Source organism: Sebastes fasciatus, chromosome 21, assembly GCF_043250625.1.
Source record: "Sebastes fasciatus isolate fSebFas1 chromosome 21, fSebFas1.pri, whole genome shotgun sequence".
Lineage (NCBI taxonomy): Eukaryota > Metazoa > Chordata > Actinopteri > Perciformes > Sebastidae > Sebastes > Sebastes fasciatus.
The window spans coordinates 24,869,713-24,887,494 of NC_133815.1; the positions used below are offsets into that span (position 1 = coordinate 24,869,713).

At 41.2% G+C, this 17,782-nt stretch overlaps 1 protein-coding gene across 1 annotated transcript in view; it reads right to left on the reverse strand.

The window, feature by feature from the left end:
- itprid1 (ITPR interacting domain containing 1) overlaps positions 1–17,782 on the reverse strand; it is a 33,928-nt gene that overhangs the window by 14,984 nt on the left and 1,162 nt on the right. The window contains exons 3-11 of the mRNA XM_074621962.1: positions 17,317–17,462; positions 16,401–16,438; positions 13,775–13,828; positions 12,311–12,359; positions 6,067–6,144; positions 5,678–5,880; positions 4,163–4,680; positions 2,101–2,161; positions 668–780 (exon numbers count right to left, since the gene is read on the reverse strand). Of these exons, the coding sequence (XP_074478063.1) occupies positions 668–780; positions 2,101–2,161; positions 4,163–4,680; positions 5,678–5,880; positions 6,067–6,144; positions 12,311–12,359; positions 13,775–13,828; positions 16,401–16,438; positions 17,317–17,462 (1,260 nt within the window). The remainder of the gene's footprint in view (positions 1–667; positions 781–2,100; positions 2,162–4,162; positions 4,681–5,677; positions 5,881–6,066; positions 6,145–12,310; positions 12,360–13,774; positions 13,829–16,400; positions 16,439–17,316; positions 17,463–17,782) is intronic.

Sequence of the window (17,782 nt, forward strand, 5' to 3'; positions counted from 1 at the left end):
ATCCAATAAGGGGGCGTGTCGGTCGGTAAAAGACTTCTGTGAAGGCTGCTCTCGCGTGTCCTCGCTCATGGCTCCTCAGAGATCCCTCCTCGCTCCTCGCTCCTCCCTCCTCCGTGCAGAAATAAGCGCTTTGAGGCGGTCTTCAAGATGGCGCACCGTAACATCTTCCGGTTCTAGCGAGGAGCGAGGAGCGAGGAGTGAGGAGCGAGGACTGAGGAGCGAGGACTGAGGAGCATGGAGCGAGGAGCGAGGGGCGAGGAGCGAGGAAACGACAAATAAGAGACTTGAGATGCAGCCGGAGACGGCCCACATTTCCCATCATGCCTACCTGGACTGAGTAATTTCAGTGTGCTGTTTTATGTTCCAAAATGCAAATGTTACTATAGTTAGTGTTTGTAATGTAACGTGTCGGTTCAGAACACGGTGGCTGATGTTAGTAATTGTTATGTTTGCGCTGGTTTATAGTAGAAACAAAAGTATATTTTTAAAGTACAAAAAAATAATCAACCATCCTGCATTTCATTTCGATCGATTTCCGATTTAGAATCAAAATCGTGACACCCCAAATACTGTCTATATTATACGTCATGTTGTGTGATCTTGTCAGCGGGTGTGATTTAAAGAGGTACAGTGGTTTGTGAGTGTCTGTTAGTAAGTGAGGAGAGACCTTGATGAGATCAGGTGCTGGTGACGCCTGCTGAGAGAGGGAGGGGATGAAGGGCTCCTCCAGGAAACCACTGCTGTCTGACTGGCAGCTGTTGGTCCGGATCACACCCCGCGCTGGGTAAACACACAGGGGAAGGAGGGACCGTGCATTATAATCATAGCATAACATCCAGCGGATCACAGGTTGTGAAGGATTTAAAGCAACAGTCCAGGATTTTGTGGAAAAGTGGTTGTTTTCCTTCTTTCCAAGAGGCACACGAGAGGATGTCAGTGTCATGTCTGTGTGGCCAGTACATACAGTATATACAGTACATTCAGCATGTGTTTAGCTTAACTGAGCTCAAAGACAGACACAGGGGGTAAACTGCAGGACTCATCTAACTCTGCGTAAGATAGCAAACAGGACTACTTCCTAAAACAGGGGTCAGCAACCTTTACTATCAAAAGAGCCATTTTAGGCAGAAAAAAAATAATCTGTCTGGAGCCGCAAAACATTTGAGCATTGTGATGAAGGTAACACAGTTTATAGTCTAAGTATATAGTATATAAGTCTAATGCAGTGAGGGCCAAAGTGCAAATGTACTACGTTGTATTAGGGACACATTGAGGGGAAAGAAATTGGAGATTTCCAGAATAAAGTCATAACTTTACGAGAAAAAATAAAATAACACGTAAAATGACTACTTTATAAACTTATGACTTTATTCTCATAATATTACGACTATTTGTCTAGTAAACCTATGACTTTATTCTTGTAATGTTATGAATTTATTCTTGAAATATCCCTAACCCTCACATTTATTTATTTTCCTCAATGTGGCCCTAATACTCCTTCATACCGTCGTACCATAGACCTACAACAATGATAAATAAACATGAAAATGTAAACAAAAAACAGTTATTCATTTCCATTTTTAAAAATCCACAGAGAGCCACTGGAGAGGGGCTAAAGAGCTGCATGTGGCTCCGGAGCCGCAGGTTGCAGACCCCTGTCCTAAAAGGTCTGGCGGCCCTTTAAGATGAGTTCTAATATTAATAATGTCCTACTTTGTAATGTAGTCGCTGCTCCGGAGGGAGAGACGAAAAACCAATAAGGGCTTCTTCTATCACACATTTGCATTTGAAACGTGACGATATCATAAAGGTTGATATAATGTACGACTGGTGAAACCATAACATCTTGCCCTGACAGAAAACATCACATGCAGTCAATGACCCCAATATGAAAATGACCAATAATGACTTTACATCATGCTCGATTGTCCCATGAAACTTGTATGCACATGATTTACATATCCATGTGCCCATCGACTGCAGGTCTAAAACTAACACTCTGCAAAGCCAGATAACCTTTAAAGCGATGACAGAGAGCGAGCGGGAGAGAGAGAGAAAATATGAAAACTTTATGAGATTAATATATGCTTAATGACCCACCTGAATGTTCTGCTCCTCCTGTGTAGTTCCCTGTGGCACTACTTTCGTCAAAACTTTGGATCTGGAATGACATATGAAACAAGACAACGTTAATAGTAATGTGACTACAGCAGGGGAAATATTGCTTCTGAGTTATCATGCAATCCAACTGCAAAAGCTCAGTGTCTCCTAGTGAAGATATAATGTTCAGTTTTATGTTATTTCACTAAAGACTTTCACCATTTGGGGGTTGTGGCTTTCCATTAGTGATGTCTCTCATATTCTGCCCCTCTCATGTCAACCCTGTCTCCTATAACTATTATGAATGTCCTGTACCGTTATATATATATATGTATATATATATATATACATATATATATATACATATATATATACTATACTGGTTCACTGGCAACATTTTGTTCTAATGCAGGAATTAGTGTGATGTTCTTCTCGGTTCTTCTCCAGAGAGAAAAGTAATAGGAAGTCAACACAAAAGTAGGTAAGTGAAAGTAAGAACTGAGTACACTTAACTCAAACAGAACCATAAACATGTACATCAGGCTTTATTGTCACTGGAGGTAAAACAAAATGAAAAACATTGATTGAGAATGTTTTGCAAAAAATGGTAAATATGAACTTTTGCATGTAGACTCAATCGAAATGTATCATTGTTAAAAAAATAAAATATAAAATAATACTGGCCAGCATATGTTGCAAAATGTAAGTCAATATGAAGTAGTTACATATGAATGCAAACCACTGGAGACATATTTGCCCATGTGTTGTATATGAACGGGGTCGATCAGAAAAAAACAACAACAATTAAACAAAAAAAAAACTCTTGTAAACATTTAGCTGAAATCAGGATTAAATTCGTAGCAATAAAGGATTTTTTTTTTCTGTATAATCATATAGAAAACAAATATAATATTTTAAAACCACAACAGGAATGTTGCACAGTTGGAGTCTTTTGGTGAAATGAGGTTTGTACATTTAAGTAACCATTGAAATCTTATAAGCCAGGGGTCAGCAACCTGCGGCTCCGTAGCCACACGCGTCTCTTTAGCTCCTCTCCAGTGGTTCCCCGTGGATTTTTAAAAAAATACAGTTTTTTGTTTACATTTTCATTTGTATTCATTGTTGTTGTAGGTCTATGGTACAAAGTAGTATTAGGGTCACATTAAGGAAAAATAAATCTGAGATTTCGAGAATAAAGTCATAATATTATGAGAATAAAGTCAGAAGTTTAAGAGAAAAAAAGTCATAGTATTATGAGGATAAAGTCATTGTATAAGTATATATATGTGTAGTAGTATAGTAGTAGTAATTTTACGTGTTATTTTCTTTTTTTCTCGTAAAGTTATGACTTTATTCTCGTAATATTACGACTTTTTTTCTCGTAAAGTTATGACTTTATTCTCGTAATATTACAACTTTTTTTCTCGTAAAGTTATGACTTTATTCTCGTAATATTATGACTTTTTTTCTCGTAAAGTTATGACTTTATTCTCGTAATATTCCGACTTTTTTTCTCGTAAAGTTATGACTTTATTCTCGTAATATTACGACTTTTTTTCTCGTAAAGTTATGACTTTATTCTCGTTATATTACAACTTTTTTTCTCGTAAAGTTATGACTTTATTCTCGTAATATTATGACTTTTTTTCTAGTAAAGTTATGACTTGTTTCTCGTAATATTACGACTTTTTTCTCGTAATATTATGACTTTTTCTCGTAAAGTTGTAACTTTATCCTCGAAATCTCAAATTTGTTTTCCTCAATGTGGCCCCATACCTTGCTGCAAATGTTTTGCGGCTCTAGACATATATATATTTTTTTTTTACCGAAAATGGCTGTTTTGATAGTAAAGGTTGCCGACCCCTGTGTTAAGCAGTCTGAACACAGCCTCCGGTCTCCTTGGAGGAACAAATAAGTCTAGTGTTCCAAAACTATCCTTTTATTATTACCAGAGTGATCCTCGTGTGTGCATGGGCCTAATGTCCTACAGATGAACCACGCTGCTATAATAGTGTTGGTGGTGCCTTTGATGAACTTTGAGAACTGTTGTACTTCAACTTGCCTCTTCCATTTCAAATGACTCCCTGGTCGGCCCCGGGCTCTTCTTCCTCAGTAAAAACGTGTTGGCTGCCATGGGGTGACCTTCCGTCAGGGGCCTGTGTCTTAGTGCTCCCTCCTGGGCTATCAAAGGAACCACGTCAGGCTGGGGCTGAAGGTCTGGACCAGCTCCTTGCTCCTCTGCCAGAGGACTCAGACACACAGTCTCCAGAAGAAGTCCAGGTTTGACTCTCTTTAAGGGCACTTTCTTGTCTCCATGGCTGAATGGAGGTTGCAGTGACTCAGGTGCGGCGCAGGGAGACGCGGTGGCAGCAGGCGTGGTTAGGTCCTGGCTTTTACGACTGTGGATTTGGCTGAGCGACTTTTTCGATGCTCGTCTGAACAGCATGCCCACGCGCCTCCTCCTCTCCCGGGCCTCCGGAGGCAGGGCTTTCCCTGAGGAGGAGGAGGAGGGGGAAGACCCCACCAAGGATGAGAAGGCTGTAGTTACTTGCTGGAGAACCTCGAGCTCTCTAAAACGATCTGAAGGAGACAGGAGAAGAGAGAAGACAAGGAAAACGTTATTCAAACAAATATGAAACAGGTGGGCTACGGTAAGCAGATCTGCTGACAGCAGTGTCTACAGCATGATCCACTGATATTATACAACATTTATAAAACAACCATTTTCTTCCGACACTAATATCACCGCTCCTCTTACATCATTTTTTCATACAAATGTTGGAAATCTTGTGCTGGCCGCAGACATGTCACTATGGAATCAGTCGGACTTACACATTTGACTGTAAATGCCTGGAAGTGACAGGAACTCCATGCAAATCCCCATTAGGGAGCCATGTTAATTTTGACAGAAACTTTCTGTAAGAGAGCAAAAGTACCAGTTTTTTAAACTGCTCCCATGATCACGTTCGACACTAAACACATACAAATCTCCCACTATGTGTCCATCATAGGGGCCGAACTCCTAACGTGAACAAATCTAAGTGATGTGAGTTAGGTTGTTTTGTCTGAGAGGCAGTTGTTTGACAAGAGCACCTCTGGTAAACACCTGGGCAAAGCCCCGTCTGACTGAGGATTCACTCATCAGTTAACGTCAAAGGTTAACATCAAAGGTTGCCCTGGTAACCTGCTACACAGACACAGGTGATAGAGATGAGCTAATCAGTGCAGGTTGACACACACAGAGACAAACAGACGCACACTATTTACTGTGTCAAAGCCATTTCTGTGAGCAAGCATGCTCTACACCAGGGCTCTAATACACCTCAATGGGTCTGATATCTGGTGTGTGGGGGGGGGGGGTGAAACAACAGCTGCCTGAGCTGGGTGAGCCGGGCCGTAAAACCACGGCGGAGATGGCTCACTGGCTTGGGTGGGGAGCAGAGTGGGAGCGTCATGATTGGCCGGCTACGTTTATGCAAAGTTCAGCGGGCGGATGCGTTGCTCGTGATTGGAGGAGAGTATTACCCACAGAGTCCAATAGAGCGCGGAGCTTGTGTGAGATAGAACTTAGACTTACTGCTGACATCTGGGTTCTCCAGGTCCAGCCGGTTCTTCTGGGCCTCCAGAAACACCTGGAGGTTTATTCCTCTCGCCCGAGACTGATGATTGATGAATCGAGCCGGGATGCGTCCAGAGAGGTCAGGTTCGTCACAGCCAAAGCCCAGGTCCAACAGAACCTCCTCTGGGTCATCCTTCCACAGGTTGAGTATGTCCATCACACTGTATGTCCAACAGGGGGGGGCCAATGGAGCCTTGCTCAGAACTCATTGTGTGTCTCTACTGTACACTAATACACAGTTGCATCTGAAGTGTGTGTGTGTGTGTGTGTGTGTGTGTGTGTGTGTGTGTGTGTGCGTGCGTGCGTGCGTGCGTGCGTGCGTGCGTGCGTGCGTGTGTGTGTCTGACCTGAGTGGTCCAGAGTGACCTGAAGTTGCTGAGCTGAAGCTGTTCCACCTGCTGAGAGCTGGACTCGACCTGCTCCACCTGAACAGGTACAATACACAACAGAGGGTTCACGGCTCGGGTCACACAAGAGTTTCAAATTCTTCAAATTTGTAATCTGCCTTTTGTAAAAAATCAGTTCAAGTATATTATGACATTCTATCTTATTATTTTTCAATGTCAATAAATCCCATGTGAACACCCAAACCAACAATGGATTGATGCCACTAACTAGTGTGTAACAAAGCCTGATATCTCTTCTTTCTCTGTGCATTAGAGCTCCATTAAATAAACATCAATGAGTAGGAGTGTCACATTGTCAATTCTTAATCAGAAATCAAAAGCAGGCTCAATTCTTTTGGCTGGACCGCAGAGGGTCAGCCCTACAAATGCAAAAGTCTTTCACTGAGTGACTGACTGACTGAGTGATGAAGTTACAGGATTGGTCGGCCGACTGTTTGATTTTGCTCATCGGCCGTTGCTCTTTCAAAATGAAAAGGCGGAAAACAGTTCTGTGTTCACGTTTTCTGGGGAGCATGTCAGCGGTTCAATGTATCATTACATAGTGCTGTTGTTGTGCATGTGCTATTGTTTAAATGTTCGTTTAAGTTACGTTATGTTGTGCTTGGTATTGTGCTACCGTGCATTCACACCAAGTGTGAAGCAAATTTTCGCCTCGCTCTCCTCCATTTCCTCCATCACCATGGAAGAAATAACCACTGTTTCTGCTTTGTACATGTTGTGGAAGTCCCAGATATGTCAGAAAACCAAACGCCGTCGTGTCTGGGTTCATCACGTCATCCGGGGGCGAGCTGTATTCACATACACTCCCATTGCACTGACTGTATCTAGCAAGCCACACGTCGCTACCGCGGTATGAACCCAAAAATAATAATAATAATACAATAAACGGATCAAAATGATGCCGAAATAACGACATTATGATGTTGATCTGTAAAAAGACAGACTTCATGCTTTGACAAGTCTGTCCGCAACACAACAAGCAAACAACTTTTAAAATGCTTGTTTTCTGAATGGAGTTCTGATCGATCAGTGCCAGGCCATGCTAACATTGTAGCTGCTCCATCATCACTCAACATAACGTCATCTAGGCGTAAATATGGCAGCGACGTTGTTGTAAACGGATCAAAAGTGAAGCCGAAATAACTACAAAATGATGCTGTTTAGTAAAAAGTCTGAATTCACGCTTTGTCAGGTCTGTCCGCAAGACGACAAGCAAACAACTTTTAAAATGCTTGTTTTCTGAATGGAGTTCGGATCGATCAGTGCCAGGATATAATGCTGCTCCATTAACACTCCATCTAAGAATAAATACGGCAGCAATAACGTCAGTGATGACAGCGGGAGAAACTCAACGCTGATAAACTTTCCTTACATATGTAATTTATATATTGTTACACACAACAATCACTATTACCACCATCAGCCACCATGTTCTGAACAGACACATCACATCACAAACACTAACAAAAGGAACATAAAATAGCACTGAAACTACTCAGTCCAGCACTCAGGACCAGACAGGCATGATGGGAAATGTGGTCCGTCCCTGCTGTCGCTACGATACTCGGAGCACTTCCTGTATGCCTACGGTGTTTTACACTGCAGGAATTAGCCTAGCGGCTAGCAGACTTTAGTTAGTTAGTTAGTTAGTTTTCCTTAATCATCATAGCTCTTCTACTTTTACGTGGTTTAACATTATGTCACTGCGTCTCCTGACAGAACAACACCACGGTGGACTTTCAGCCTACATGCACGTTTTTTTCAACTCAACATTGTTGAATCAGAGCAGCTGATAGTGGAAGCAACAAGCTAGGGGTCACAGATCACACAGTCACACAGATCCTGGTATTGAAGAGATGCAGCTTTTTATTTTTTATTTTTTTATAGCACTATATAATTTTTTAAAACACTTTCTAAATAAAAAGGAAGTCCAGTTCTCTTTTTAAAGAAGAATTTGAAAGTGTAAATGACAGTTGTCAGGGCATAAAGCAGATGATCTGTTGATCTTTATATGAATCTAACAATGTTTAAATCGAAGGTCAAATCGAGTCGTGACACCCCCTATCAATGAGCTGTTGCACTGGGTGACATGTTCCTACATTACCATGAACACACACACTGTGGTTTATTTAGACTGAACCCCATATTATGTGGGATTAAGTCTAAATGGGAAGAATTGATTTTAAAAAGTTGACTCAAAATGGGAAAAAAAGTAATTAAAGCACCAAATGTGGATGAATCCATCGCTGAACATAGTCAACAAATAAACAATTTACTTCTGTTTACGTAACGTTAGATAAAAACAATAGTGAGCAGCTGTTTAAGGGATTTATTGAGCCTTTGCAAAAATGAAACATTTTTAAAGATTGACGACTTCAGTAGGAACCAATGGGGTTGGGTCTGAGAGCTCCAGACAGGAAGTCAGAGAGTATTGAGAGACGGACTAACTGGTCTTTTCATAGGAATTGTTAACTATGAGAAAAAGATACAGTAGCTACTTTTATTTAACCATCGTGATCACTCATAGTGACACTGGAAACTGTAAGATTAAGATCATTTTTTTCAATTAATTTTATATACAGGTAATTATTCTCGTAATATTACAACGTTTTTTCTCGTAATATTGTGACATTATTCTGTAAATCTCCGAATTTTTTCCCTCAATGTGGTCCTAATACTCTGTAGTACATTTGCTCTTTGGCCCTCACTGCATTAGACTTATATACTATATACTTAGACTATAAACTGTGTTACTTTCATCACAATGCTCAAATGTTTTGCGGCTCCAGACAGATTTTTGTATTTATTTTTTTGCCTAAAATGTCTCTTTTGATAGTAAAGGTTGCCGACCCCTGATATAGATATAACGTGAAACACCCATGAGCATGCACTGTTACTGTAACTGTTACATGTCAGTTGATGTTACACAGTATGTTAACCATGCCCCGCTTATTTCAATCACACAGTAAAACCCACAGAGAAAGGTTACTGTTTGATAGTCTGATGGATGACTTGTTGTAGCCTGTTTGAACTAATGAAACCTTATTTGGAAACTCTGAACACATCCTACTGTTGTCAGAGTAACTGCAGCCTCCTGTCTTCTGTCTTTTTCTCAACACCTCGGTGTGTGTTGAATAGGTCCAATTTAAAAAAAACTCTAAGATTTGAATTGAGATGAATCTTCAGTACACAAAAGGATATACAGTGAATAACAGCTGCTGTGTACTCACATTTTGCAGCAGGTCTTTGTTGATCCGAACCCTGGAACCTGTTGTCCTTGATCTCTTATACCCCTCTGCCCCCTCTGCTCTTAGCTGATTCATATTTTCTGTACAGCTTTCAAGCATTGTAATAACTTTCCTCTGATCCTTTCGCCTTCTATGCAAACCGTGGCGTGCACAGGGGGGGAGGTGAGGCTGATTTGCCTGGTAAATATGACTCTAACTATCTGTTGAGGTCCAGAAGCTGCTATCACAGCCTGAACCAACAACCGTCAGTCAGAGACACTCTGCAGTGGAGCCTTCTAATACTGTTTCATCAACTACAGAACATTTATTCTTTCTGTTACGGCTGCCGGTCGTATTTATGTGTATGTCTATAAATTGTCTACTGGTAATGGTATGGCTAAATGTGTGAGAGCTCTCATGTTCTTCAGAGGATCTGTGTTAATAGGTGCTGTTTCCATTGGCTGGCCTTCGATGACGTCTCCGCTGCGTATTGGCTGAGGACGGCGGGTTGGTCTATTTAACTTCCGGGAAAACACAGCTGATACAAGCTCGAAAGCTGTCGGGTGTTTGCTTCGATCCTCCTCGCTAAACCAATCTTTTCAACAGCATTTGTAGCGTTGTAGTTGTAAACTGTTTGTAGTAAGTATTAAAGTAGTGACCACGTGTAGAGTGGTGCAGTTTGCTTTAGCTCATGTTAGACATATCTTTTTTTCATGTGTAGCTTTAGTTTAAGTATCTTTATAAATAAATTGGACTTTAATCCTGAAGATGTAGGGGTGAACCGCCATTTGATTTCATTTGTTTTCTCCTGTTTTAAGTTAGGGAGTTAGGTTTAGCCCATGTGTTTTTGTTTGTTTCTTTTGTTACAGGGTTTAGTTAGAACCTGTTTGAGAAGTTGTTTTTGTGTGTTATTTGGGCCGTTGATTCGTTGATGCATTTGTAAATAGATTGTTTAATTATTGTGTGCAACAATAAATATTTATTGTTGCAAATCATTCGCCATTTCACTTTGCATTTTACGTTGCGCTTCCACACCCCCGGAGTGGAGCGTAACATAAATAGGGGGCTCGTCCGGGAATTGAACCCGGGACATCTCGCAGAGAATATAATCAGACAGATGATACAGTAGTATCATGTCCTTTGTGACACTTGTGAAGCACATATCAGACATTTCTTCTAATCACTCTGCTTATTCTGCATGAGGTTATCAGGTCTTCTCAACATAAAGGTGCTTCTGTAACCACATTAGAGCTAATGCCTTTATGCAGCTCTTCAAATGAATGTGATTTAATATGTGTTCATCTGCATAATGTAACGTGTTTCATTCTATCAACCCTCTTAATATCTCCTGTGTTGTTGTGTTGTGTTCCATTGATCTGCCTCTCAAAGTCTCCTATTGTCTCTAAATAGGGCTGGTTTGAATAGACAACTGTTTACAACAGTAATATTGAACTGTTGGGACGCGTCACTTGGATCACCATAATAACATGCAAGGAAGGATCACAGCCAGCCAGGCCAAGCTCATTTTGCTCATAAGGAACAGGACAATGTGCTTGAGGTTTGATGAAGTATCTTCACTAGAGCCGCCTAAACGCCGTGAGCTGTATGATGGTTCGACATTCTCTATCCGCTGCGGTTAGAGACGACACTGCCGTGTTCAGAACACCTTAAAAGGTCCCATATTGTAAAAAAAGTGACATTTTCATGGCTTTCATATTATAAAGCAGGTTTAAGTTCTATATACATACTGTGAAAGTATCGAAACACTCAATCCACAGAGAAACATACACAGCCCTTATTCGGAAAACTGAGCTTTTGAAACAAGCCGTTAAAGTTTTTGTCCATTTGTGATGTCACAAATCTACAATATTTCGACCATTTCAAAGTTTAAACATTCTAAATGTGTCCCAGTTTATTTCCTGGTTGCAGTGTATGTGAACGACATCGGCTGACAGGAAGTAAACACGGACCCAAGCTTTTGCCTAGCAACGCAATTTTGTTACAATTCCATTGCAATTCGATTGAAATGCACTAAAACAGAGCGTTTCAGACAGAGGATGAATACAGGAATATTCAAGCAGACGGCATGAGGAAACTAAAGTTTTTTTTTAAACATAAAAATATGTAAACATGTTCTAGTAGAAACCCCAAAATACAAGTATGAATCTGAAAATGAGCATGATATGGGAACCTTTAAAGCCCAACAGGATAATGAACATGAGATTATGAGATTTTGCAATGTGTCAACCCTTATATTGTGTTATAAAGGTATGCTGAACATGTTATAGATCTGGGCTTCGTAAAAAGTGTTGCAGATAGCTTTCGTGGGGTTCAGAGAGCATCGCAGCAGTGTAGTCGAGTGAGAGAACGTGCACAACATGTAGTAAACTAGCAGCAGTAAGAGAGAGAAGAGGTCCCACCGCAGGGTTAACATAAGACGTGTGATGGTTTGACAGGGAATGTGCTTGGTGCAGCTGAGCACAGCGCTGTTACTAAGTTATTGTGTTGGTGGAACAGAAACCTGAGTTAAACCAGCAGCTCTGTGTTCCTCCAACAATGTAAGGCATTCAGCAGAGATTAGGGATGCTGTAAGTTTGTTGATCCAAGATCTAATTTATATACTCATTAATTCTAATCTTCACATCGGTTATACGGCGGGTTCGATCGAGGGGATGAGTTTCACAGGCCTCTGAGACAACGTCATCTTTGCAAAACAAATCTGTTCAAGTTACAAATGAACCATAAATACATTTTAAATGCGACTAGAATTTCAATAGAAGTTTGAGCCGCAACACAAACTTTGATTAATTCCAACCTTAAAAATGAAATGTTTTCAAATTGGATTCAAGATTATAAACAGGTTAATTTGATCTGACGGAAGCTGTCCAGCTCTACATTCCAGCACTGCACAGTGTGACAGGAGATGAGAAGAAGAAGAAGAAGAGAGGTGTCCTTACCGCAGAAACTCCTGAACCGTCCTCACTCCCTGGCCACCATATAAAGACGCTGCAGGAGACAGAAGTTATGTTATCTGGACGAGGAAGCAAACAGGCCACGTGGGGCCATACATGACACAAGAAGAGAAGGGAATCAGCAGGCAGAACACAGGGAACGTCTCCTCCACTTTCTGCTGGTTGAAAGTCAGCACATCCTGTCCAGGCCTGGTGTCAAGGCTCCTTGAGCTATATTAGGAAAGACTTTCTCTCTCTCTCTCTTTCGCTCTCTCTCTCTCTCCCTCCCTCTCTTCTTTTTCCTCCAGTAGGTGTTTTGGTTTTGGCAGTAGACTCTGCCTCCCCTCTCCCAGACTGGGACTCAATTTGACACTGGCATGGTGTCAAGAACAAAGTAGTCTTTCTCCTTCTGTAGTGTCATACCTTTGTGTTTTTAAAATTCATACATCATTTCCGACGTCCAGTTAACCTGCAGGCCTTTATCTGTGTCCTTTAAAGGGCAAAAGTAAAAGAATAAACTCCTCATGTAATGGCTGGTGTCCGTTTTGTTTTGGTCCACAGTGCTCTGATGTCACATCACAGATATTGATATCATATCTTATCATCTTTATGGAGCACATTGATCTTATATCACAGTAGTGTGGCCTGAAGGTTTCAACAAGCCAGTACCGGAAAACCCTAAACCAGGGGTCAACAACCTTTACTATCAGAAGAGCCATTTTAGGCAAAAAAAAAAAAACAATCTGTCTGGAGCCGCTAAACATTCGAGCATTGTGATGAAGGTAACACAGTTTATAGTCTAAGTATATAGTATATAAGTCTAATGCAGTGAGGGGCCAGAGAGCAAATGTACGATGGAGTATTAGGGCCACCGTGAGGGAAAAAACATCTGAGATTTCAAGAATAAAGTCATAATATTATGAGAAAAAAGTTATAACTTTACAAGAAAAAATAAAATAACACGAAAAATAACTTATACAATACTATATATATATATATATATACTAATATTATGACTTTATTCTCATAATACTACGACTTTTTTTTCTCGTAAACCTATGACTTTATTCTCGAAATTTCGGATTTATTATTTTTTCCTCAATGTGGCCCTAATACTCCATCGTACCGTCGTACCATAGACCTACAACAATGATAAATAAAATTGAAAATGTAAACAAAAAACAATTATTCATTTCCACAATTTTTTTCAGGTTGCAGACTCCCGCCCTAAACCCTCGACACATGTAGAGGACTGGCCCCGGGTCGGCCGAGGCAACACAACACTTGAATTTCCACCCCACCACTCTGTACTCCCTCCCCTCCTCTCAGTATAAATTCCTCCACATTCTCTCTCTGCTGCTGTTGTTAGATTCCCACTGATAGAGAGATAAATCACTGGCCTGCTCTCCTAAACTGAACAGAGTGTTCGCCTGTAAAGATTCCTGCTGTCCAGAGGAGGAGGCTGTTTACCTTCCACACCCAAGACCAGGTCATCCTCACCGCTGGGGTTCCTCCTCAGAGGCTCTGCAGGGGACGAGGGACACGGCAACATCAGAACCACAAAATACTAAATCAATGCTATCAGCTCATATTCATAAAGCATGTTGGGAGAGAAGAGGAGAATAATCCCTTTTCCTCAGGACATGATACTTCTTTTGCTACATGACATCAATATATAGCAAACATAACAACACACAAGGTAATATATACAATATACAATACATATAATAGTACACTGTTATCGTTACATTGAGAGAGATGGTGCTATAACTGCCTCTTCTCACCACTCTCTTCATAACTTGCACTGCTGCCCGGTCATTAATAAGTGCAGAATGAAGAATATTTAGGACAACGCCGGGCAGCGAAGGCCCTATTGGAACTGTAGGAATTATTATTAGGGATGCACCAATACCGATGCCAGTATCGGGTATCGGGTCCGATACTGTGCTCATGTACTTGTACTCGCAAAACGGCTCCGATACAACGGCACCAATGCCACTTTACAGCAGCGCGACGTTAACCTCTCGTCACCATCTTTCGGGTCCTCACGCTCCACCTCCCCGACGGTGCGGGCGAGACGGGCCGGTGGTGCGCCCGACCCCGCGAGGCCGGTACCCCAAACTCCTCCTACAGATTTACTCAGATCGACTTGAAATTTGGTCAGGACCATCTTAAGACCTTAAGGATGAAAAGTTTTTTTTCATTAAATGACCTTGTCGTGGCGTTCAGTAAATATCAGTCTACGGTAAATATATGGAGAAGTTATTAATTTTAGTGCAGAACTACCCAGAACAGCATTTCTCAACGGGGGCGTTCAGAGGACATCGGGGGGTGCTGGAAGCAATATCTTTGTGAGGGGGGCGTTGAGGTGTTCTTGGGGGGCGTTTGAACTTTACACCAAAGATTCATGACAAGACGAGTTCAAACTTGAAACTACTTGCAAAAGAATGTGGTCTGCAACATTAGAAAACCTGCCAGTTTACACCAATACAACTAGATGAGATGGTGTGTCATCTTTACTTCAGTGTTTCTGTCAGCTTTCTGTAGCGCCGCTCCATATGCTGCCTTCACTTGAACGGGACGTCAGAGTATCATCTATATAATCTTTCACCAACATGGCGTGGCATGGACACTCTCTTCCTTGGTATTAACCGTGTTGGATATTAAGAGTTTCTTCCTCTCTAAAGCATCCAATTCTCCCGAGGATACACAGTGAAAGCCATGTTATCGCCGTGGTTACAAATTTACAAGAGGGATATTCCGCTTTTGGACTTCCAGCGAAAGCAACTTAGCGTGGAGCAACCAGCCACACACGAACTTGCCAACCCTCCCGTGTTTCCTGGGAGACTCCCGTTTTTCATCGCCCTCTCCCGGTTTGTTCCCGGGGTCACAATTCTCCCGTATTTCTCCCGATTTATGACAAACTTTCACACTTTTTTTCCTTTTTGTTATCTTAGTCTGTTTCTGGAACTGAACAGTGTGTAAAGTCACTACTGTTTCCACCCGGACGACAATAGAGCTACACCAACTGTCGTAGGGATTGAGTCAAAATGGGAAGAATTGATTTTTAAAAAATTGACTCAAATGGGAAAAAAAATAGTCATTGCATGGTAACGCTCTGGGTCCCACAACTTTATCATCTGTCCCACCGACTATTTTACTGCTTCAGCCTTTCTGTCCGAGGACGTCACAACATCTGGTTGAAAGGTCACCAGACTGACACATGGAGCTACTTTGAGGGATTTACGGTGCTGGAAATGCATTTACTGTATGTTTGTTTTGATTATGTTTAGATTAGTCAGTGAGGCTTCCTGCTAAATTACCGCAACTTCATCATCATCATCATCATCATCATCATCATCATCATCTTTGCAGCAACAGGAGCGCAACCTCCCAAGCACCTTGGAAGGAAAAACAAGCGTCACAGACGCAGGTTTGAGTATGGCCCCTGATCTGAAGGAGTGGGGGGGGGGGAGCGGCCGGAGGCACGAGGAGCAACTTGTCGTTCCCATGGTTTTCTCAACCATCATTTGCATGCTGTTTGAATGGGCTGGCCTCAAGGCGGAGGGGTGGGGGGAGATTTGTAGGTTAGATAATACTCACTGCTCAACAACAATGTGTAAATTGTGGTCTTTGATTTCCCGCCGCCACATTCATTTACAGGCTCATTGATTCAGAAAGAAGATTACTAATTCAACATTATGGAAATGTGTAAAACACTCCTCGACCAATAAGAAGTGTAACAACTGATGTGACGAAATAACAACATTCAGCTACTGTACATACTGCATCTTCTCTTACTCACTAATGACCTCTGACATAATACATGCAGACGTAACATTCATCTTCCACTCCACAGTTTTAGCAGGCCGAGCTCTCACACAGTCAGAACTCAACTAGAACTTCTCACCTCGTTCTACTACAAAGCTCACTAGACTACTACAGAACCAAACAAAGGCTGTACTCACCATCACGTACCACTGAGTCACACAAGGAAGAAGACAATATATAACGTAGACACAGAATAAAGGCGACAAACACCTTCTCTATACCTCTACCGCAGACAGAGACAGAGAGGGATTTCCATTGGTCGTACCTGCAGCTTTCAGTACTGGCTCACGCTTTGCATCTTCCCTGAAAAGCACAGGTCACATTTTATTAGAAGGAGGGACAGAGAAGGAGAAAGCACACACACACACACAGATCTTTATACGGTATCTTTCAAATACAGCACATAACAGAAGGAGGAGTATCACAGGAAGACAACCAATACCAAGATCATCCATCATAAAATCATCCATTTAGTCAAGATTTAACACACTAATACAATTAATAAGGACAACATCTTGTCATTATTTATATGTTTTTAACTTCAGTCATTGATATCACACTGTGCGTAAGTCACTTTATAGATTGATTTTAAAGGCAGAATGAATGAATGATCCTCTGAAGGCCAAACTGGTTTTGCTCATTTACATGCACATGGACAGACAATACATATCGTAAATTAAGCTATACTCAAACCATGTCTCCTCTATATGTAAAATTAGAAAAAAATATAATTTCATGGATGTAGTAGCAGTTCCTGCTCACACTGAACCAGCATGTACAGCCTACAATCACACGGATTTCTGAAGAAGAAATTAAATCTATAATTGATTCATTATGTCTATATAATAAGAATAAGAATAAGAATAAGTCTCTTTCATTTATGAATTATTAAATCACAAGGGATTACATATTACTTATTACTTATTAAGTTTCAATACTTTAACACAACACAGAAATGTGTCATGTTTCTGAAGCAGGGTGAATCTTGTGTTAGGGGTTCTGCAGGATATATCTGGGTAATGAAGTCTGCAGCTGCCGGGAGATAAACTTTCTCACCTCTCATATGTGGAATTGATAGTTGTGTAGTTTCACAGTCAATACCAAAATTTGTAATTTGAAATATTTTGTTTGTTAACAATGACCCAGCAGCCTATACTGTATGTTCCCATCTTGATACTCACGCGGTGACAGTGGTGGTGAGCCATTTCCTGACACCGTCCCGGCTCCAGTTTCCTGTGGCTGACATGATGCAACACGTGATAATAAGGCCGGTGACGAGTTTACCACCGAGAGCAAACACATGAAGTGAGCTGAGCATCTCTTTGTGCTGTGCGGAGAGAAAAACTGAAGGTTCTGTACAGAAATAGTTACTAATACATTTAATAGTGTCATGTGACACGTCTATAACAGATTTGTCATGTTGGTGCCTCCGTTTAAAATGACGGTCTTTTACTGGAGAACACCTCATTTTGGTCATTTGCTAGACAAAACCTTGTCTACATTAACAAAGACGATATTAAAATAATTATGTCACTGCAGTCAATTGATGTAAACTCTACAAATTAAAGTGTGTATGCAGTGTGTAAACTGAATATAGGTAGCTTCAACATCAACTGTGCTGATCTTAGCCAGAGTCACTGTTCAGCA